Source organism: Culex pipiens, chromosome 3, assembly GCF_016801865.2.
Source record: "Culex pipiens pallens isolate TS chromosome 3, TS_CPP_V2, whole genome shotgun sequence".
In the NCBI taxonomy this organism is placed as follows: domain Eukaryota; kingdom Metazoa; phylum Arthropoda; class Insecta; order Diptera; family Culicidae; genus Culex; species Culex pipiens.
In genome coordinates, this window is record NC_068939.1 from 4,827,505 (window position 1) to 4,850,376 (window position 22,872).

General features: G+C 36.9%; 1 protein-coding gene across 2 annotated transcripts in view; it reads left to right on the forward strand.

Moving 5' to 3' along the window:
- Positions 1-22,872, forward strand: part of LOC120424424 (serine/threonine-protein kinase N) — a 153,681-nt gene that overhangs the window by 35,548 nt on the left and 95,261 nt on the right. Inside the window, exons 1-2 of one of the 2 annotated variants that reach the window (XM_039588538.2) lie at positions 792-950; positions 14,325-14,933. The exons of the other annotated variant lie outside the window; for it this stretch is intronic. Of the exons in view, the coding sequence (XP_039444472.1) occupies positions 14,838-14,933 (96 nt within the window). The 5' untranslated portion in view covers positions 792-950; positions 14,325-14,837. Of the gene's footprint in view, positions 1-791; positions 951-14,324; positions 14,934-22,872 lie in introns of those variants that run through there. 2 annotated transcript variants of the gene reach the window in all.

Here is a 22,872-nt window from a genome sequence, read left to right on the forward strand (position 1 = left end):
GAAAAAATAGTCGCACTCTTAAAAAAATTACCCATATTTTTTAAATCGACACGATAAATCTATTTTTTGGATATGTTTCAGATGCCAAATTATGGCTTCTATATGTGCCATGCCAAATTATGGAGCTATATGTGGAACAATCAAAAACTACTTAGCGTTCACTTTGTAGTTGACTTTAACTCGGAAAATTGCGTCAGGGTTTCTATCTTTAAAAAATAAGACTATTATAAAACTTTCCGTCCCATAATTTTTTTTTTAAATTTTCAAATCATCCCTAATTTTTGAAAAGGTCATAAAAAATTTAGTTTTGCATAATACACGATTACATTTTTTCTGAAATCATTGATTTGCGAAAAAAAAACTCTCTAAATAAAATAAACACTCCTGGTGTAAATCTTTGTAAATTTTGGGATTTCAAAATTCTTGAAAATTTGGAACAAGTTGATAAAATAAACATTTTTTTAAGTTCCTATAACAGTGAAAAAAAAATAGCTCTAAAAACTGTAGATATGTCCTGTAATTTTGACCCCTCCCACCGATCCCACTGTCCAGCACCACCACGTCACAGCTTCTGCTGCTACTGCTCCTCCACCAGTCCGAGCCCCATTCCCCGGCTTTCAAGCTCTCGTTGCTGACTCGGTGGGGCTTCGTACGTGGAGCGAGCGTCGTCGGTCTCCATCCATCGTGTGGGGAGCAGCAGCAGCAAAAAAGCACTCCAGAAGAGAGCAGTCGGACGGTCGAGGCTCGGCCAAACAATAACAGGCCCGAAACGTGTTAGTAGCAAATTGACGCTCGCGGTGAATGTTTCTCTCGCGACTCCGGGACTTTGGAGCTTTTGACGATCGGATCGCGTATTTCGGGGATTTATTGTTGTGAGTGACGATCACGCGTCGCGGGCTTTGTCTGGGTGTGTGTGTGCACAATGTGAAGCAGAAGACGGAATACTTGAGGTGATGACCTCTTGGTGATAGTGGAGACTTCGCTTTTTTTTGTCAAGTCTGTTTGTCTGTGTGTGCGAGAAAGTGGTCGTTTTTTTAGGGGATCACAGTTCAAGGATTCCGGAAGAAAAAGTGAAGGTTTTAACCAGAAGAAAACAAATCAGTGACCTAATCTTCAAAACCGAGACTTCCACAGAAAAGAGTGCGTTTTTACATAAGTGTCCTAGTAATTTTACAACCTCGATCGATCGATCTAGCGGGATTGATCGATCGCTGGGCAGTTTGAAAGCAGTTACCTCATTTCTCTGCACGGCTTCGACTCCAACATTTTTGAGTTATTGCCGTGTTTTTTTTTCTTCTACTTCTTCGCTTCAAACTGCTAAAAGCCATAACTCAACGCCGGCCACACTGCAGCCCGCACACACACACACACCACGTTTACTCTAGTAACACGTAATTATAACACAGCACATCGGGGTCCACCGCGATTGATCGTGTGGAGTCGCGGTTATGTCAGTCGGTCAGTCGGCGGCGGAGTTCGATCAACGATGAAGATCGAAAATAAAGGAAAAATGCCGACGTCGACGACGACGAAGTCGTTGAGTTGATGGAAAAATCGGAACACTCACAGCATCTGAGAAGAGACAACGGCAACCTTCACTTTCGTTTGGTTGATTAGCGTCGTCGAATCAAGAAAGAGATTCTCCTGAGTGATTGATCATATGATCCATCGCGTGGAGAATGAGGAAGAGCCTTACAAGTGTGTGTGTGTGTGTGTTTTTTTTTGCGTTTCAAGGATGCGTTTTTGTTTTGTGTTTTGATGCACCTTGATATTGACATTCTTTCAGCGCACGTTGAACGGAAGATCGTTTGCACCTGCACCATGTGCAGGTCAATGTTTTGTGATGTCGTTATACGTTGACCTTTTGGAAGAGTTTTAAATTACCATCCAATTAACTTATTTTTTCGAGAAATATTTAGAAAGTCAATGATTGCACACGCAATTTTACCTCAATTGGTGTAGGAAAATTACAATTATTCTTCAAAACATGAAAATTTACAATTCTTTTGAGGCAAAGTTACATATTTTTTCTGACGGAAAATATGTCGACATTCTCGATATAACTTGGATTTTTTTTTTAATTTTGGTCAAATATCTCAAGAATTTTAAACTAGTTAGAGCTTAGTTTTATGAAATGTAGATTATTGTTAGTATTTAGCATTGTTCGTAATATAATTTTTATATCTTAGCCAAAAGTTTACCAAATTTATCCAAAAAAAGGAACGAATATTGAACAAATAAACTAAATAGCAATTTTGCATATTGAAAAAATAAATCCATTACATTTTTTCAAAGGTTTTGAATATAATAGTATCCAATTTTGATAAAATATGTTTTTTTTTCAATTTTTATATGAAAAAAATATTTAAAAATGCTTTTAACAAATGTATGGCTATCCTACCACAAGAATGGACCATAAACCATGTTTTCATGAAAATATTTTTTTTTAATTATCATGTTTGTTTGCAAACTGTAAACCATAGCAATATTTTTGAAGTTTTGTTGTTTGTTTCTTATCAAAAAAAGAAGCCTTTAAGATGAAAAAAGTAATATAAACATTCACACACATTCTGGTTTATATAGCTTTAAACTCTCAATATAAATTTTCAATGCCAAAAAATTAGGAAAGTATTGAAAAATGTCGTAAAATGCAATAAGGCCGCTGCTAATCTATATTCATAATTTATTATTTCAAACAATATCAAATTTGTGATGCCAAAAGAAGTTTGATCAACTGAAACGATTTAAATAACGTATTCTTGGCTATTTTTAATTTTCTATTCATTTGGATTAAAGTGCAATTCTTTAGGAAATCGATGCTTCTTCCACACAAGTCTCCATAGGTATAGCAAAAAATACGAAAATCTGTATCTCCGGATGGAATTTCATGATCGATTTGGTGTCTTCAGCAAAGAAGTAGGTTTCGATAAAGACAAATCAGAAAATAAGTTACACTGTTAAACAAGTTTTCTAAAATAACTTTTTATTAACAAATTAAAATTTATCAATCTTTCGATCATTCAATATACTATGAATGGCAACTTTTGAACCACAGAGAGGTATGGACAAAAAACAATTCACAAAGATTATATTTTTTTTAAATATGATTACATGGAAAATTTACTTTGTAAATATTTCAAAATAAATTGTTAATGCAAAATCGTATTGTAATTGAAAAGTACTGTAAAACGGGGTGACTTTAATAGGTTTGCGATTTTTCCGCAAAATGAAGAGTACAATTAAAATACGTACGGAATGGTTTAGAATCATACTGACTGTGGTAGAGAAGTGTTCAAAGTACCGCAAGAAGAACTTTACATAAAATTTTGAAAAGTTTAAAAAGTTAGTTAACTATAGTTAAGAAAATGTTGATGAAAGTTATTATTTGAAACTTCTCAAAGTGTCATGAACATGATTTTGAATCGGAAAACGGAATGCATTTTCGGATTCTTTGGACAATTTTCCACTAGGAGAAGCTTAAATAAGTTTGTAAATAATAAATAATATGTGTTTTTGAACACAATTAAAAAAAATCTCCGAATTTATAAGCAATTTCAGTTGAACAAATTTCATGTAAAATGTGAAAACTTGTGATTCGTGATTCAAATTCAGTATAAAATGCGATATAAATCAATAATTTTATAATCAAAACTAGTTTTAACAAATTTCAGGCAAAATTCCGACTTTTTAACAATTTTACCTAAAATTTATATGTATTTTGTTAAAAAGCTTATAATCTTAGTTAACTAAATATAAACATTGATTTTTTTTTCTTAAAAACTACATCAGATACTTCAGTGATGGTACATTTAAATTACAAATAAAGTTTGAACATCTTAAATATGATTTTAACAAGAAAAACTATGACTATCAAAGTCACCCCTGAATTTAAACTAAGAATTTTTAACGTAACTATTTTTCTAAACACCATTGAAAAAACTTTTTTTCCAAAATAATGCATGGACTTTGTGTGGCTTACCCCAGTACATGTTTTAAAAATAATAATCTTTAGTAAAACCTTACCTGTTGGAAAATATTACAAAAACAAAATGTTGTTTTCAGAGCTTTTTTGGGTTAACTTGAGGTAAAAATAAGAATACATTTGATTTAAAAAATAATGTCAATTTTGTAATTTCCCAAAAAAAAAAATCAACTGACGATATGCAATGGAAAAACAATTAAATGTTTGTGGAATTCAAATCCTTTGAATCGAATATTATCAAATTGAAAAAAAATCAGGTTTCACAATTTAAAAGAGCTAAAAACATAAATTTAAGCCTTTGAAAAATAAGGCATTATGCTGAAATTTGAAATTTTTTTTATTAGAGAGATTGCAAATGTTTTTTTTTCAATATTATAAATCGGATCACTAGTTGAGGCGAGATACCGTGAGTTAAAAATAAAGACCAAATTAATAAAATCATTTCCGGGTTTCGTTAAGAATAGCTATACATGTAACATAATATGTTATGTTGAATATTTTCCAATTCGTGGTTTCGCATACGTTTTTTGAACATAAAATCAATTTACGAATATTTGAAAACTAGTTTTTTCAATTGAATTTAAATAAATTTTCAATTTACTGTTCATTTTATTTTGAAATTAAATTAAAATTATTTCCCTTAAAAAAATGTTTTTTATTTAAAAAAAAGGCAAGGCAATAAACATGTCTTGTTATGCAAGTTTTTTCTAAACTTTGGGCTAATTTATGTTTTTCATTTTTTTTTTGTGTTTCAAACTCATATTTGTAATCATTGTAATGGTTGTGGTGAACTTAAACCCTGTATTGTATATGTATTCCTTTTATTTTTCTAAGATCTTAAAAAAATTAAGATTTAAAAAATATGTATAAAATATGACGACTACTCTACATCAGCGAACACATTTTTTTTTTAATTTTCCTAGATATAATTCAGATTTATTAAAAATGAAACAAGTTATGTAAATTACATTTCAGTAGCAAGGTTTTTATGTTTACCATAATTTCAATTACAAAAATTATGTTCAAACGCATGTTTTGTTTTCAATTCTAAGTAAACCGAAACCAACCAATATTTAAAATCCTGGGATTCGGAAATTTTTGGCATTGGAAACATTCCAGGAATTTGGTCCCGGGTTGGCAGATCACATTTTTTGATTGTTAAAAAAAAACATTTTTTATTCGCCGATGTTGAGCGCACTCAATGCAACGATTTTTTGTTTTTCATTTTCAACAAACAAGATTCCCAACTCACCGGAATATTCCATAAAGGTCAGTTACAGATTCTCACCCTTCTTCAAACCACTTAGGATCTGCCAACGAAGATGGACAGATTTATTGTGCGAAAATACGAATAAAAAAAACGCTTATTGCCCAACAATGGCCTGCAATTGTTGTTGCTGCCGTGGTGATGAATTACTCAGTGTGGTTTCACAACTTGAGAATGTTTTTTTGTGAAAACATTTTTAAGCTGGATTTAAAAAAACGTTACTTAATCCACCTAGGTGAATGGGGGCTTCCTCTTCTCGGTTCATACACAAATAAATGTATTGAGAATGTACATGTATATATAGAGGCGATTCGTTGATTAAGTTCTAAAATTCAACTAAATTGGTAATATTATTGTTCACAATGATAAAGTTTAATTTTCTGGGTACAATGACCCTTTGTACGACCACAAAGGATTTAAAATGGATTTTTAAAACAATTTAAAATAATAACTTTGCGATCCTTTTTGAATGAAAGCAGAATACTTAGTATATAGTCTAGAGACTTACTAAATCGAATGCTATTCAATCCGAGTAGAAGTAAAATACGCCCATGTTCGTCGACGAAAATCCATGTAAGCAATGCACGCGAGTTTTTACACCGTGACGGCATAGGGGGATGGCGTCACTATTTTTAGACCACGTTTTCCACTTTTTCTTATCGAAACCGACTACTTAATCGACTTCATTTTGCTGGGCGAGATAGGACGCCGTCTATTTTTAGACGATGACTCAGCACTTTTGCACTTAAAAAAACCAGATGGCAGCACGATGTAACGCCACGTCCCTATGCAGTGCTCAAACGAGTCAAAATTTCCGTAAACTCTCTCCTTCTCACGCCTTGCATTCCGCTCTCACCTTCTACAGCTAAAGCGAAAATTTAAGAAAGGGTAAAAAGTGTATCGCTAACGGAGTCGATCGATGGCTCATGGATAGGTATCTAAGAACACATTACATATTGTCATTTCCCGAAATGACTTGACTTGTCTTGGCTTGGCGAAGACGTTTTTGAGGCTATTCTGGTCCTGATTTAGGGACGACAGAATCTTAGCGTGCTGGACGCGATTCACAAAGGGAATTTTATTTCCTAAAATGACATTCGAAGCACGATGAAAAATGCTTTCGAGTGAAGTATAATAGTTCTGGGTTTTTTAGCCGGATGGGCGAACCAGCATGTGATAATGCATTGGTATCGTCAAAAATAGCAGTTTAGTGCAGATATTAGCGACTAAGCCTAATAATTCGTCGAGATATGTATCTCATTGGATTGGGTTTTGAAAAAGCTTTACAAAAATGTGCAACATGCCGAAATTTTGGTTAATTTTGGCCACGTTTTAGTCGATTTGGAGGCGGCTGAATGCAAACAGTTTTCTTAAAGTGGCTGTAACTTTGGCTAATTTCAATGGATTTTTGTCCCGTTTCAGCCGTGGATGGAGGACATTCCAGACTACCTAGTTGTGCAAAAATGAAGCAATTTTGAAAATTTTTCATCGTTTTTTGTTTTTCCATTTTAGTTTTGCAAATCGTTTTTCGTAAATATCTTTTGACAGGAAAGGGCTACGGGGAAGATTTTCAATAGCGACTTATCGGAAGCTAAGAGGGATCGAATGCAACCGGAAGTGTCCAAATCCGTTCAGCCATTTCCGAGAAATCGAAGTGCAATTTTTTGGCCAATTTTCAAGTGATTTTATATGGCATTCCTCGGAGAGGAAGCCAAAACTCGGGTTCCCCCAAAATAAAATAATCTGCCGTAAACCAATTGCGACCAGTTGGTCGCGTTCTTGTTGCACTCTTCTCAACAAGTCGAGTCGGCGTAGTGAGCTAGGGCGCGCCCTAGAATTTTATTTTTGGCCGTGGGTTCGAATCTCGTTCTCTCCCGCTCGCTCTCTGAGCTGATTTGTTTTTTTTTTTCTCTCTGCGCGTTGTCGAGCAATCTTCCGGCCGGAAGGTGCTCGACTTGGTTTTTCGAGCAATCTTCCGGCCGCTCGACTTTTGGGGCCATGCTGGACCTGATTTGAGGTCGGCGGAATCTTTGCATGCTGGACGCGATTCACAAAGGGAATTTTATTTCCTAAAATGACATTCGAAGCACGATGAAAAATGCTTTCGAGTGAAGTATAATAGTTCTGGGTTTTTTAGCCGGATGGGCGAACCAGCATGTGATAATGCATTGGTATCGTCAAAAATAGCAGTTTAGTGCAGATATTAGCGACTAAGCCTAATAATTCGTCGAGATATGTATCTCATTGGATTGGGTTTTGAAAAAGCTTTACAAAAATGTGCAACATGCCGAAATTTTGGTTAATTTTGGCCACGTTTTAGTCGATTTGGAGGCGGCTGAATGCAAACAGTTTTCTTAAAGTGGCTGTAACTTTGGCTAATTTCAATGGATTTTTGTCCCGTTTCAGCCGTGGATGGAGGACATTCCAGACTACCTAGTTGTGCAAAAATGAAGCAATTTTGAAAATTTTTCATCGTTTTTTGTTTTTCCATTTTAGTTTTGCAAATCGTTTTTCGTAAATATCTTTTGACAGGAAAGGGCTACGGGGAAGATTTTCAATAGCGACTTATCGGAAGCTAAGAGGGATCGAATGCAACCGGAAGTGTCCAAATCCGTTCAGCCATTTCCGAGAAATCGAAGTGCAATTTTTTGGCCAATTTTCAAGTGATTTTATATGGCATTCCTCGGAGAGGAAGCCAAAACTCGGGTTCCCCCAAAATAAAATAATCTGCCGTAAACCAATTGCGACCAGTTGGTCGCGTTCTTGTTGCACTCTTCTCAACAAGTCGAGTCGGCGTAGTGAGCTAGGGCGCGCCCTAGAATTTTATTTTTGGCCGTGGGTTCGAATCTCGTTCTCTCCCGCTCGCTCTCTGAGCTGATTTGTTTTTTTTTTCTCTCTGCGCGTTGTCGAGCAATCTTCCGGCCGGAAGGTGCTCGACTTGGTTTTTCGAGCAATCTTCCGGCCGCTCGACTTTTGGGGCCATGCTGGACCTGATTTGAGGTCGGCGGAATCTTTGCATGCTGGACGCGATTCACAAAGGGAATTTTATTTCCTAAAATGACATTCGAAGCACGATGAAAAATGCTTTCGAGTGAAGTATAATAGTTCTGGGTTTTTTAGCCGGATGGGCGAACCAGCATGTGATAATGCATTGGTATCGTCAAAAATAGCAGTTTAGTGCAGATATTAGCGACTAAGCCTAATAATTCGTCGAGATATGTATCTCATTGGATTGGGTTTTGAAAAAGCTTTACAAAAATGTGCAACATGCCGAAATTTTGGTTAATTTTGGCCACGTTTTAGTCGATTTGGAGGCGGCTGAATGCAAACAGTTTTCTTAAAGTGGCTGTAACTTTGGCTAATTTCAATGGATTTTTGTCCCGTTTCAGCCGTGGATGGAGGACATTCCAGACTACCTAGTTGTGCAAAAATGAAGCAATTTTGAAAATTTTTCATCGTTTTTTGTTTTTCCATTTTAGTTTTGCAAATCGTTTTTCGTAAATATCTTTTGACAGGAAAGGGCTACGGGGAAGATTTTCAATAGCGACTTATCGGAAGCTAAGAGGGATCGAATGCAACCGGAAGTGTCCAAATCCGTTCAGCCATTTCCGAGAAATCGAAGTGCAATTTTTTGGCCAATTTTCAAGTGATTTTATATGGCATTCCTCGGAGAGGAAGCCAAAACTCGGGTTCCCCCAAAATAAAATAATCTGCCGTAAACCAATTGCGACCAGTTGGTCGCGTTCTTGTTGCACTCTTCTCAACAAGTCGAGTCGGCGTAGTGAGCTAGGGCGCGCCCTAGAATTTTATTTTTGGCCGTGGGTTCGAATCTCGTTCTCTCCCGCTCGCTCTCTGAGCTGATTTGTTTTTTTTTTTCTCTCTGCGCGTTGTCGAGCAATCTTCCGGCCGGAAGGTGCTCGACTTGGTTTTTCGAGCAATCTTCCGGCCGCTCGACTTTTGGGGCCATGCTGGACCTGATTTGAGGTCGGCGGAATCTTTGCATGCTGGACGCGATTCACAAAGGGAATTTTATTTCCTAAAATGACATTCGAAGCACGATGAAAAATGCTTTCGAGTGAAGTATAATAGTTCTGGGTTTTTTAGCCGGATGGGCGAACCAGCATGTGATAATGCATTGGTATCGTCAAAAATAGCAGTTTAGTGCAGATATTAGCGACTAAGCCTAATAATTCGTCGAGATATGTATCTCATTGGATTGGGTTTTGAAAAAGCTTTACAAAAATGTGCAACATGCCGAAATTTTGGTTAATTTTGGCCACGTTTTAGTCGATTTGGAGGCGGCTGAATGCAAACAGTTTTCTTAAAGTGGCTGTAACTTTGGCTAATTTCAATGGATTTTTGTCCCGTTTCAGCCGTGGATGGAGGACATTCCAGACTACCTAGTTGTGCAAAAATGAAGCAATTTTGAAAATTTTTCATCGTTTTTTGTTTTTCCATTTTAGTTTTGCAAATCGTTTTTCGTAAATATCTTTTGACAGGAAAGGGCTACGGGGAAGATTTTCAATAGCGACTTATCGGAAGCTAAGAGGGATCGAATGCAACCGGAAGTGTCCAAATCCGTTCAGCCATTTCCGAGAAATCGAAGTGCAATTTTTTGGCCAATTTTCAAGTGATTTTATATGGCATTCCTCGGAGAGGAAGCCAAAACTCGGGTTCCCCCAAAATAAAATAATCTGCCGTAAACCAATTGCGACCAGTTGGTCGCGTTCTTGTTGCACTCTTCTCAACAAGTCGAGTCGGCGTAGTGAGCTAGGGCGCGCCCTAGAATTTTATTTTTGGCCGTGGGTTCGAATCTCGTTCTCTCCCGCTCGCTCTCTGAGCTGATTTGTTTTTTTTTTTTCTCTCTGCGCGTTGTCGAGCAATCTTCCGGCCGGAAGGTGCTCGACTTGGTTTTTCGAGCAATCTTCCGGCCGCTCGACTTTTGAGGCTATTCTGGTCCTGATTTAGGGACGACAGAATCTTAGCGTGCTGGACGCGATTCACAAAGGGAATTTTATTTCCTAAAATGACATTCGAAGCACGATGAAAAATGCTTTCGAGTGAAGTATAATAGTTCTGGGTTTTTTAGCCGGATGGGCGAACCAGCATGTGATAATGCATTGGTATCGTCAAAAATAGCAGTTTAGTGCAGATATTAGCGACTAAGCCTAATAATTCGTCGAGATATGTATCTCATTGGATTGGGTTTTGAAAAAGCTTTACAAAAATGTGCAACATGCCGAAATTTTGGTTAATTTTGGCCACGTTTTAGTCGATTTGGAGGCGGCTGAATGCAAACAGTTTTCTTAAAGTGGCTGTAACTTTGGCTAATTTCAATGGATTTTTGTCCCGTTTCAGCCGTGGATGGAGGACATTCCAGACTACCTAGTTGTGCAAAAATGAAGCAATTTTGAAAATTTTTCATCGTTTTTTGTTTTTCCATTTTAGTTTTGCAAATCGTTTTTCGTAAATATCTTTTGACAGGAAAGGGCTACGGGGAAGATTTTCAATAGCGACTTATCGGAAGCTAAGAGGGATCGAATGCAACCGGAAGTGTCCAAATCCGTTCAGCCATTTCCGAGAAATCGAAGTGCAATTTTTTGGCCAATTTTCAAGTGATTTTATATGGCATTCCTCGGAGAGGAAGCCAAAACTCGGGTTCCCCCAAAATAAAATAATCTGCCGTAAACCAATTGCGACCAGTTGGTCGCGTTCTTGTTGCACTCTTCTCAACAAGTCGAGTCGGCGTAGTGAGCTAGGGCGCGCCCTAGAATTTTATTTTTGGCCGTGGGTTCGAATCTCGTTCTCTCCCGCTCGCTCTCTGAGCTGATTTGTTTTTTTTTTTTTCTCTCTGCGCGTTGTCGAGCAATCTTCCGGCCGGAAGGTGCTCGACTTGGTTTTTCGAGCAATCTTCCGGCCGCTCGACTTTTGGGGCCATGCTGGACCTGATTTGAGGTCGGCGGAATCTTTGCATGCTGGACGCGATTCACAAAGGGAATTTTATTTCCTAAAATGACATTCGAAGCACGATGAAAAATGCTTTCGAGTGAAGTATAATAGTTCTGGGTTTTTTAGCCGGATGGGCGAACCAGCATGTGATAATGCATTGGTATCGTCAAAAATAGCAGTTTAGTGCAGATATTAGCGACTAAGCCTAATAATTCGTCGAGATATGTATCTCATTGGATTGGGTTTTGAAAAAGCTTTACAAAAATGTGCAACATGCCGAAATTTTGGTTAATTTTGGCCACGTTTTAGTCGATTTGGAGGCGGCTGAATGCAAACAGTTTTCTTAAAGTGGCTGTAACTTTGGCTAATTTCAATGGATTTTTGTCCCGTTTCAGCCGTGGATGGAGGACATTCCAGACTACCTAGTTGTGCAAAAATGAAGCAATTTTGAAAATTTTTCATCGTTTTTTGTTTTTCCATTTTAGTTTTGCAAATCGTTTTTCGTAAATATCTTTTGACAGGAAAGGGCTACGGGGAAGATTTTCAATAGCGACTTATCGGAAGCTAAGAGGGATCGAATGCAACCGGAAGTGTCCAAATCCGTTCAGCCATTTCCGAGAAATCGAAGTGCAATTTTTTGGCCAATTTTCAAGTGATTTTATATGGCATTCCTCGGAGAGGAAGCCAAAACTCGGGTTCCCCCAAAATAAAATAATCTGCCGTAAACCAATTGCGACCAGTTGGTCGCGTTCTTGTTGCACTCTTCTCAACAAGTCGAGTCGGCGTAGTGAGCTAGGGCGCGCCCTAGAATTTTATTTTTGGCCGTGGGTTCGAATCTCGTTCTCTCCCGCTCGCTCTCTGAGCTGATTTGTTTTTTTTTTTCTCTCTGCGCGTTGTCGAGCAATCTTCCGGCCGGAAGGTGCTCGACTTGGTTTTTCGAGCAATCTTCCGGCCGCTCGACTTTTGAGGCTATTCTGGTCCTGATTTAGGGACGACAGAATCTTAGCGTGCTGGACGCGATTCACAAAGGGAATTTTATTTCCTAAAATGACATTCGAAGCACGATGAAAAATGCTTTCGAGTGAAGTATAATAGTTCTGGGTTTTTTAGCCGGATGGGCGAACCAGCATGTGATAATGCATTGGTATCGTCAAAAATAGCAGTTTAGTGCAGATATTAGCGACTAAGCCTAATAATTCGTCGAGATATGTATCTCATTGGATTGGGTTTTGAAAAAGCTTTACAAAAATGTGCAACATGCCGAAATTTTGGTTAATTTTGGCCACGTTTTAGTCGATTTGGAGGCGGCTGAATGCAAACAGTTTTCTTAAAGTGGCTGTAACTTTGGCTAATTTCAATGGATTTTTGTCCCGTTTCAGCCGTGGATGGAGGACATTCCAGACTACCTAGTTGTGCAAAAATGAAGCAATTTTGAAAATTTTTCATCGTTTTTTGTTTTTCCATTTTAGTTTTGCAAATCGTTTTTCGTAAATATCTTTTGACAGGAAAGGGCTACGGGGAAGATTTTCAATAGCGACTTATCGGAAGCTAAGAGGGATCGAATGCAACCGGAAGTGTCCAAATCCGTTCAGCCATTTCCGAGAAATCGAAGTGCAATTTTTTGGCCAATTTTCAAGTGATTTTATATGGCATTCCTCGGAGAGGAAGCCAAAAAATATGGTTTGTTAAAATTGATGATTTTAAATCGAAAATGTGTTCTAATAAGCCCTTTCGAAATGCTCCTTCCTCAATTAAGATCGAGGTGGAGGGGGATGATGATCATATGATATGGTGACGCCAACCAGCGTAGAAGTGCAATTTGATAGCATCCAGCAGAAGCAGCAAAACGCAACACACCTCATGAAATAGCATCACACACACAGTCAGTCAGTCAGATGATGCAAACCAACAACGTCAACGACGACCGAGCGAGATTTGTGCCACGGTAAACAAATTAGAGCAAATTGAGGGAGATTTGTTGCGAAATAGGCGAAATATGGGGTGCGGTTTCGTTACGTAAAGAGTGTGATTTGTTTTCGGATTTTCAATAACTTTTTTTACGAGGATATAAAATTCAATTAAATGTTTACAAACAGTTCGAATCAGCAGTTTAGCATTGCCATCAGATGTAACCGAAAGGGACGTTACACAGATGTTGTCCAGAATGCAAAAACAGTGGAAAAGCAATTTCCCGGCACAGGAAATCGACACAATTTCCCACAAGCAGCTTGTTCAACATGTACCACCAGCACACACATTTCGACACAACTCCATCAAATCAAAAGTTCGCTCCATCAACAGAAAATCCCATTCCATCTGGGATCCATGTAAGACACACGTGTCTACATTTGCTCTCCGTACTCACTGCATAATCAATCCTACGCCCCGAGGTTCGTGTCTTGGTTTGTTTTGTTGTTTTTGCTCTTTTTTCCCTTCTTCTTTTTTTCTGCAACTCATCCGGACGAACAAACACACTCACTAAGGCATCAGCATCTTGTTTTTATCGCTCTCTGCAAATATATAATTCGTAACGATTTTCTGGTTTAGCGTGATTATTTTTTCCTCCTCCCTCTCTCTGGAGATCTCAACCCCGCGGGGCTTGTTTGCATCGCGGAATTGCGTGGGCCGCCACAGAGCGGCTTCCTGAATCGCGCAAAATGTGGTCAGATAAAGAAAAATAAACCAGGCTAACGCAAATCGGAAGTGAGTGGCGCCGGCACGAGGAAAATAAAAGTTCCACCCGACGGGATTCGAACCAGTGACGCGCGCCAAGCCGAGATTCCACGCGCGCCCCTACACGCTTGGCTATCGCCGCCAAGCGGAAAATGCGCGCCAAAGCGTCATCACAAGCGCGTTTCAACCAACTTTTCGCTCGCATTTATTTTAAAAATCGACAGCTTCCTCAATAGAGACCAGAAATCGATCGATTTACGGACTCTGACGCAAAAACAGACAAACAGAAGGAAGCAGCAAAAAAAAGTCGAACCGCTCTCCAAACCGTAATTACCGACCATTACTTGGCGGGTTCGCGCAACACGTTGTCGCTCGTGGTGGACACAGGTTGCAATTACTAACCGCGCGCGAGCGTATATATATTTATAAAGATACCAATACGCTTTTTTACAGACTCTCCCATTTCGTAGAGAAGAAGGAAAAAAATGCAGCTTAAAAAAAATGACCGCGCGCGCACTTTAGCGTGTAAGTGAGGAATTTCCGCGTAAGAGTGATGGTGCTGAATAATCGAGAGAAGAAAAAAAAAAAAAGTGCAAGAAAAGTGAGCTGTTTTGATTGAGGAAAAGGAAGAAGAGTGGGGGAAGAGAAAAGTGTTCCGAAGTGGTTCGATGGCCGCGTCGTGGAGTGGGGCCCCGCACCGTGTGGTCAAGAATACGGCCAGTGTTCTGCAAATGAGCATAATTGGATGAAGTGTTAATGAAATAGCAGCCGAGGCCGAGAGAGTGTGAGGAAATCTATAGAATTACAAGTGGGTACAACTGTGTGATTCACCTCGCAATGAAGCGTCGTTTTCAGCCAATTGGTTGGCGTTAGGAAGAAAAATACAAAGAGAAAAAATAAATAAGAGAAGATTGGTGAAATTAGGTATCCAAGGATATACTAATTACGAGGTGTGTGGTGCCAACCATGAGCATCAACGATCCCAACGATTACAGCTACAAGTCGAGCAAGATGGTGCTGCTGAAGGATTTGACCGCCAAGCTGAAGGGGTATCTGTTTGCTGTATGTATCTAGAAAACTCATGTATTTTGAAATTTACTGAATTGAAAATTATGTCTGAAAGTATGACAATTTCAGTTTTTTCTTGATGAGGTAATTTTGCAAGTCGTTTTATATTTTCCGAGTTGCCGAGCGATAAAAGAAATAAGTAAACTATTTAAAAAAAAAAATTATAGTGAATCAAGCTAAAAAATTTAACAGCAAAAAATCAGCGCACATGGCACATTGAAAAATATATCTACGCACTAGTTCATACAATTTTGTTCCGTCACGTTTTATATCTGGACTTTTTTTTATTAGGTCCTTTAAAGTTTTTTAATGATATTGTTATGATCATAAATTCTGCGTTCTGTTGGTACATAAATGTCCTTAAAAAAATTATTTGTTTTCCTTAAAAAAAATAGTTTGTTTTCTAATTTAATAAAAAAATCCATTGTTTTCTCGAAAAAAATCCCGTTATTTTGATGTTTGATTTTAAATTATAAATTTAATTAAATTTTCCTGCTGTATTTTTGTAAATTATAAATTTTATGTAAACTGTCGTTTACAGCAGAATTCCAACTGCAAGCGATTTAGGGTTAACGTGGAAATTTTCCCATATCCATTGCCTTGTCCCTGGAGTGGCCGGCAATGAACGGCTGTATTGGTGGTGAGAATTTGGTTTAAGTGGAATTGGTTCTATTCCCAATTATCAATTCTTAGGTAACTTGGGCTTAAACAATCATCACATCACATGGTGAAATCCAGTCTGCAATGCCACAAAAAAACACCGTCTCCAAGCTAAGCGATTTTGATTTTTTTATTTGAGCAATTTTCCGGAATTTCGGTCATAGATTTTTTGTTTTTTTTTATTATTTGCATTAAAGTTAACGAGAGCCTTCCCCATGACCGAAGTCCATACATGTTGTCCATACATGTTTCTGTACAAATTTAGCAGCCATCGATATAAAAATTAAATCTAAATACTCTAGAATCTGTATCTTAAGAACACAGCTACCTGGTTTTTTTAAGCGCAAGAGTGTAAAAGTGCTGAGTCATCGTCTAAAAATAGACGGCGTCCTATCTCACCCAGCAAAATGAAGTCGATAAAGTAGTCGGTTTCGATGAGAAAGTGGAAAACGTGGTCTAAAAATAGCGACGCCATCCCCCTATGGGAAACCTACTTGACCGAAATGTCAAGCTCATATATGCGTTTATCCTTTCCAATCTTCATCGTTCTGTTGGCCGAGTGGGCTAAGGCGCCAGTCCTTACTGTTGGTGCTGGGTTTAAATCCCGTCGGTTGCAACTATTTTTTGTGTATCCAAAAAATGTACATGCAGTGTGTAATATTAAGTGTTTATTTTGTCGAAGGTGATGTGCATGCTTTTGCATGCGAGTTTACCATCGGATTTTTTGCTGTGAACGAAATTTCTGATCAAGTTGTTGTTTTCGGCAAAGTTGCAGGCACTAATTTTATTTCACCTTTTTGCCACAAAAAGATAATTTGCCCAAGAAAAAATTTGTTACATTTATTTTTGGATATTTTTAGAGGAATGAAAAAGGCAATCTATTGAGCTAAGAACTAGTTGTAAAAAATTGCAAAGTGATAAACTTCGAAAACACGGTACAAAAACTTAATGTTTAGATGTAACATAAAAATGTGGAATAAAAAAGTACCGTAAAACGGGGTGACTTTGATAGCCGGGGTGACTTTGATAAGTTTGAGATTTTTCCGCAAAATGAAGAGTACAAATAAATAACATACGGAATGGTTTGGAATCATACTGACCGGGGTAGAGAAGTGTTTAAAGTACCTGAAGAAGAACTTTTCATAAAATTTTGAAAAGTTTAAATAATTAGTTAACTATAACTAGGAAAATGTTGATGGAAAATGTTGATGAAATGTCTCTCATGCTCATGCTCATGCTTATAACTAGGAAAATGTTGATGAAATGCATTATTTAAAACTTCTCAAAGTGTCATGATTTTCTCAATGAACATGATTTTAAATCGGAAAACGGAATGCATTTTCGGATTCTTTGGACAATTTTCCACTAGGAGATGGTAAAATAAGTTTGTAAATAATAAGTTATATGTGTTTGTAAAACACAATTCAATAAAATCTCCAAATTTAAAGGCAATTTCAGTTGAACAAATTTCATGTAAAATGTGAAAATTTGTGATTCGTGCTTTGAATTTACTATAAATGCAATACAAATCGATAATTTTACAAACAAAACTAGTTTTTAAGAATTTAAGGAAAAAATGCAACATTTTTACAATTTTACCTGAAATTTGTATTTTGTTAAAAAGCTTATAAACTTAGTTAACTAAATATAAACATTGAAATTCTTTCTTTAAAACTATATCAGCGACCTTAGTGATGGTACATTTGTAGTAAAAATAAAGTTTGAACACCTTGAATCTGATTTTAACAAGAAAAACTATGACTATCAAAGTCACCCCGGAATTTAAACTAAAAATTTTTAACGTAACTATTTTTCCAAACCCTATTGGAAACACTTTTTTTCAAAAATAGTGCATGGACTTTGTGTGGCCTACCCCAGTCCATGTTTTAAAAATAATAATCTTGAGAAAAACGTTAACAGTTAAAAAATATTCAAAAACAAATTGAAATCCTATCAAAGTCACCCCGGTTTACGGTACTTGAAAATCTTCTGATTTATTTCTTAAACGATGCACTTATCAAATTTTATTAAAGTACTTTCTAATTGCAAATCCAATTTTACTATCTAAAAATGATTACAAATATAATTCGACCAAGTTTGCGGTTTTTCCCAAAAATATCGATTTCTTCAACAATCTTCAACAAAAACTCTAACAAATTTTCAGGGCAAATTAAAAATAAAATAAAACGTCTGATTTCTGGGTGACTTGCTCGATTAACTATAGTTCTTCTAAGATATTTTATTCTGGAATAATCGTGGCATGTTTTTATTTATTTTCTGCCTAGTTCATTTTTTTCCTAAATTTCGCCACTACATCTTCCCATACCTTTTATACATGAAAGAAACCGAAAGTTATTCAACCACATCCTCGGTCAAGTTAGTTTCGCAACAGGGGAAAAACTTTTTCCATTAACCAGACATCCCACATCAAAGTTTTCGCTCCTTCTTTTATCCTCTCTTCCAGTAGTGTGAATGACTTTTTATCATCCTCCCGAGTGCGACCGAAGCACTAAATCATCGTCCTTCGTCACAACCCCCCCGGGCGTGCATGACGTCGATGTCGGGGCAAAATTCTCAAAGTTGACTAATTTGTCCAAAGTGGTGGGGGGAAAAACTTGGAAAGGAAAAATGACAAATTAGTCTTTTCCTCCCTCCTTCTCCGAGGGGGGAAGGGGATTTTCACTTTCTTGCGGTGCATTCTGTCACCGGGTTCGACTTTTATTTTTACACTTTCCCAGCTGGTCGGGGCACAAGTCGTGGATCGATTGTGTTTGGAAAACAGAAAATAAAAGAAAAAGCTTTGTGAAATTGAGTCATTTTGGTCGCGGCGCAGGCTTAACAGAGGAATAGTGCACGCTTTCGAAATACAAGAAAATAGAGAGACTAAGCTAAACAAAAGGGAATGGTGTAGAGGTGAAAGCAATTTCATCCAGGTGTATGATATATATTTAATTTTCATATGCACCTAGGCATCAATTATCGATTGCAGTGTGCAGGTTTTCAGAATTATAGGTGCAGCCCCGCGGACTGCATTTGCAGCAAACGATCGTGTATCAGGATAAAAGTTGCCCCACAAATTTGTTTGTGAGCAGCCACGACGACGACGTGAGGCGAAAGTAAGAGTTGTGGGCTTGGACAGAGATCTATGCGAGCAGGAAGGGATCGTAAATTGTGGAATGAGTAACTATTTCAATTTGTGAGTGCATGAAATATTGAGATATGAGCAATTTCGCCAGCACTTTCTAGCAGTTTGTTGCAGAGTTGCTTGCGGAAGGATATTAGGTTGATAGCAATTTATTGATTGAGTTTTAACCCAAAAATAGACAATAGTGAGGAGAAATCAACTAAGAATCTTAATTAACTTGATACATAGTATCATAGCTTGGTTGGGACGTCGCCGGATATTTAATATTCAATTCAGAGAAATATGAGGGATATTACGAGAAGTTTATTGTTTAAAATGTAACTTTTTTTAAATATCTAATCGACAGAATTTTAATTTGTTTGCTTATTGAGTGAATTGAAACCTCCTTTAGTAAGAGGTTTCAAAAACACACAAAAAGCAAAAAATGAAACTTAATTGGGATTGGGATGTGATTTTTGAAAACATTTGACAGCATGACAATTGTAGTCACTTGTAAATTTCAAGTAATTTCTGCATTTTTTTTTAATAATCTTGATACATGAAGACATTTTTTTAAAGAAATCTTGACCTTTTGATTAAAATGAACAAAAATGTAAAAGCCAACTAAATGAACGTGGTTTGTTTATGATCCCTAATCTGTTTTAATTTTATTATTTAAGGCCCTTCTAAATCTGTTATCTTTTTTGCAATATTTTTTTTCATTATTTTTTTAAAAATATAAATTTTATTTTGTTTGTTTCAAGGACACCTCAATTGGAAGGTAGTAATTTAACATCTGGTAATGTGGACAGATCTGTATAGTAAAAAAATCATAGTAATATTTCATCTGGGCCGGGGTACATCTTTTATGTCAGAAAAAATGTGAATTCTACCTCTGAAAATAAGTAATTTTACAACTTTGGTGTAATGTAACTTTTTCAAACTGAATTGAGGTAAAATTACATCTTTGGGAAAATGAAACCTTCCAATTTTACAATAAAAAATACTGAGTAGTGTTGAAAAATGTGAATATTCCCATTAAAAAATATTACTAATTTACATATTTTCATGTGTGGCTACTTTTTTCAAATAAATTGTTAAAAAGGGCGTCCAATTTCTCGGAAATATAGGATTTACCTGGTAATCTATGGAAAAATGAATCTAAATTGATTAAATTTCGCATAAAAATAAATTTCCAAGGTAACATTTTCTTTATTTTTCATTTTTTTTATAATTTTAAAGGTATTTTCTGCGCTAGAGATTAGGATGGTGCAAAATATGATACCAAAGTTATATTTTTTTTGAAAAATCGTTGAATTTAAAAAAAAATTAAAATATTGACTTTTTTAGGTTTTTTTTTTGCGAGAATGATAATGTTTTGCGATTTCATGAAGGAAAATATTTTTGAAAAAGCTGAGAAATTTTCTCACAATTTTGTTTACAAACAACTATCTGCTTAGATACAGTATCTGAATGTCTCAATTTTGTAAAAATGTGTTTTTTCCAATGTCATCTAATTTACCCTTATTCTTCAACTCGCAATACTTCTCAAACAATAGCTTCGATTTTCAATGTTTAAAAATGAAACTTAAATAAAATTTTCGACAATAATTTTGATATTAAAACTGTTGACGATATCGAGATATCGTCAGTTGAAAAAATATTTTTTTAAACATTTCAAATTTAAGAGGCTGCATCTCTGCAACAGCAGTCTGGTTGACAAAATCAAAAATATAAAATTGAAGGATATTTTCTCAAAAATATTTGTAACACGAAAAAAATCAAAATAAAGTGGTCCCTAAATTAAAAAATTGCAAAAAGTCCAACAGTGTCCGACCTGATTTGAAATACAAAATCAAAAGTTATACAATGTATTTCATTCTTAGCAATAATATTTTTATTTTTTCCTGAACTTTTTGGGGAATCAAATCGTTTTGTTTTTTTTTTAAACAACAAATCTTTCTTCCTTTCAAAATAAAACAAAATAAAACAATTCTAAAAGAACTGTTTTCGCAAACCTCTCACAGCTCATCATCATTTATTCCGCAACCGCAACCCTCCTGCTCCAGAGCTTTTCGTTCTTACATAAAGCATCTTTATCTGTTTCGTGTCCAACTGGCATAAACAGCGTTCCACAACCCAAGGCAAGGAGCAGGGTGCGGTGCGCGGTACCTTTTGAGAGTGAGTGCTGTTAGCACTTGGTTTCGCACATGTACAAAATATACTATAGGGGTAGTGTACAACAACTCCTAAAAGCACTGCGATTTTTCCCTTCCACCCAACTTCAGACCTTCCCCGCAACTGACATAATTTTGTGTATATTTTGACTTATCACATCCATTCCACATTTTCGGTACGATTCGTAAAAAACTTTTTCGCTTTTTTTCGTTACGTGAATATGTGTGAATTGTTTGGCAACAACAAGAAGAGTACAACTCCAGCCCAGTTGTAATGTTATTGTTATTGTTGGCCTCTCTTTCTAGCGCACATGAGCTCGCTCGCGAATCGCGCTATTTATTATGCAGTTCATGACCGTACTTTATTTATGGTGATGATGACTGCTGCAGCTTATATGCAAAGTCCGTGTAATCGATTACCACTTTAAGCATTTAGCATTTATGGCCGGCGCGAGATGTTTGTGCTTTACTTAGCGCCACTAACAGACTGACTAAGCCGGCGATTCCTTCTCGGATCGATGACCCCGGCATGGCAGTATGGCACGCGCTCGCCTAACCTGAATTTATGCTTAGCCTCCACAACCGAGCTGCCACTGCAAGGTTTCCCTGGCTCTGGGCTCGATTACGTGCGATGGTGACCTAAACACCGACCGATTTGCCCTACAATACAACGGCACCCCTCTTTTCGACAATGTTTTATCGATTGGCTGTCAGCAAAAGTGGTGGAGTTCAGACTGAACTTGGATCGAAACTGTTAGAAATGTTTTTTTTTTTTAAGAATGCTTTTCTCGTAACGGAATCTCACCGTGGAACAACCAAAAAACGTCGATAAATCTTTTGAAATCAGTTGAAAATTTGAACAAACGAAAGACGACGACGATGATGCACAGTTAGAAGACCGCTCGAACTTACTGTTTCTCAGATCCCAGAAGAGAGGTGGAGCAACAGGCGTGCTTTCGATTGTTTTGTTGAAGAGAGCTGGTGAACGAACGGTGTTGGACGTGTGAAGAGATGGCTGGGTCTTGGGAAAGAAGTTTGCAGTTGAAAAGCAATCTATTCTTGTTCTATTGGGAAAAAGGTGGAACTTGAACTTGAGCTATTTTGAATTCCTTGCTGTTGTTACAAATATAATTAATATGTAAACTGTTCCGAATATGAGGGATGACTGTACATTCACATTTTATTACCTCGCAAAAAAAAGTACATACTCTATTTCTAACTGTTCCTGTATGAAAAATGCAAATTTATGCAGTTTATAGTATGCCAATCCTTGCTTAACCCTCTATTGCCCAAATTTTTTTTTCGAAAATTTTTATTTTTCCCTTGTTCGGGAGGTCATTTTGAGCAACTTTTGTTCTACGAAAAACTTTACTTCTCTTGTTTTATGTTTTTCTTGTTTCATTTTTAGTATTTTAATTTGCATTTATCTTGTTTAGTTTATGTTTGTTTTTAGTAGTATTTGGCCTATTCTACCACCTCCTATTACTACATTTTGCCTATCTAATTTTTTCATGTTTTTACAGTAACTTTTTCAATTTTTGGCATGTTTTTCACATTTTCAGCTATAAAATGGCACCATCATCATGTAAATTGTAGATAAATGCGTAGAGGCATAGTCTGGGACACTAGAAAAATTACTGCATACTTCTTTTTACTTAAAATATAGGAAATTTTAGTAAAAAGGATGGGAAGAAGATGGCGGTCGAGTTGGACGTGTGCCGTGTGGCACCGCGGTTTGTTTTTCGATATTTGTGGCGTTGAAGTTGCGGAGCGGGTCGCGGAAGTGGTCGAGTCGTCGCGAGTGATTGCTTTCTTGTGGAGATAGGTGAAGTTTTCTAGAAAAAGGTCGTGAAATTTGATTTTTCGATTGATGTGTTGTGTTTTGTTTCGCAAAAGTGTCGTCGGAAGAGTGCTGAAGTGGCGTTCTGCCCTCCGGAAAAAGGGTACAAATGTGTGTGTGACGGGCTTGGTC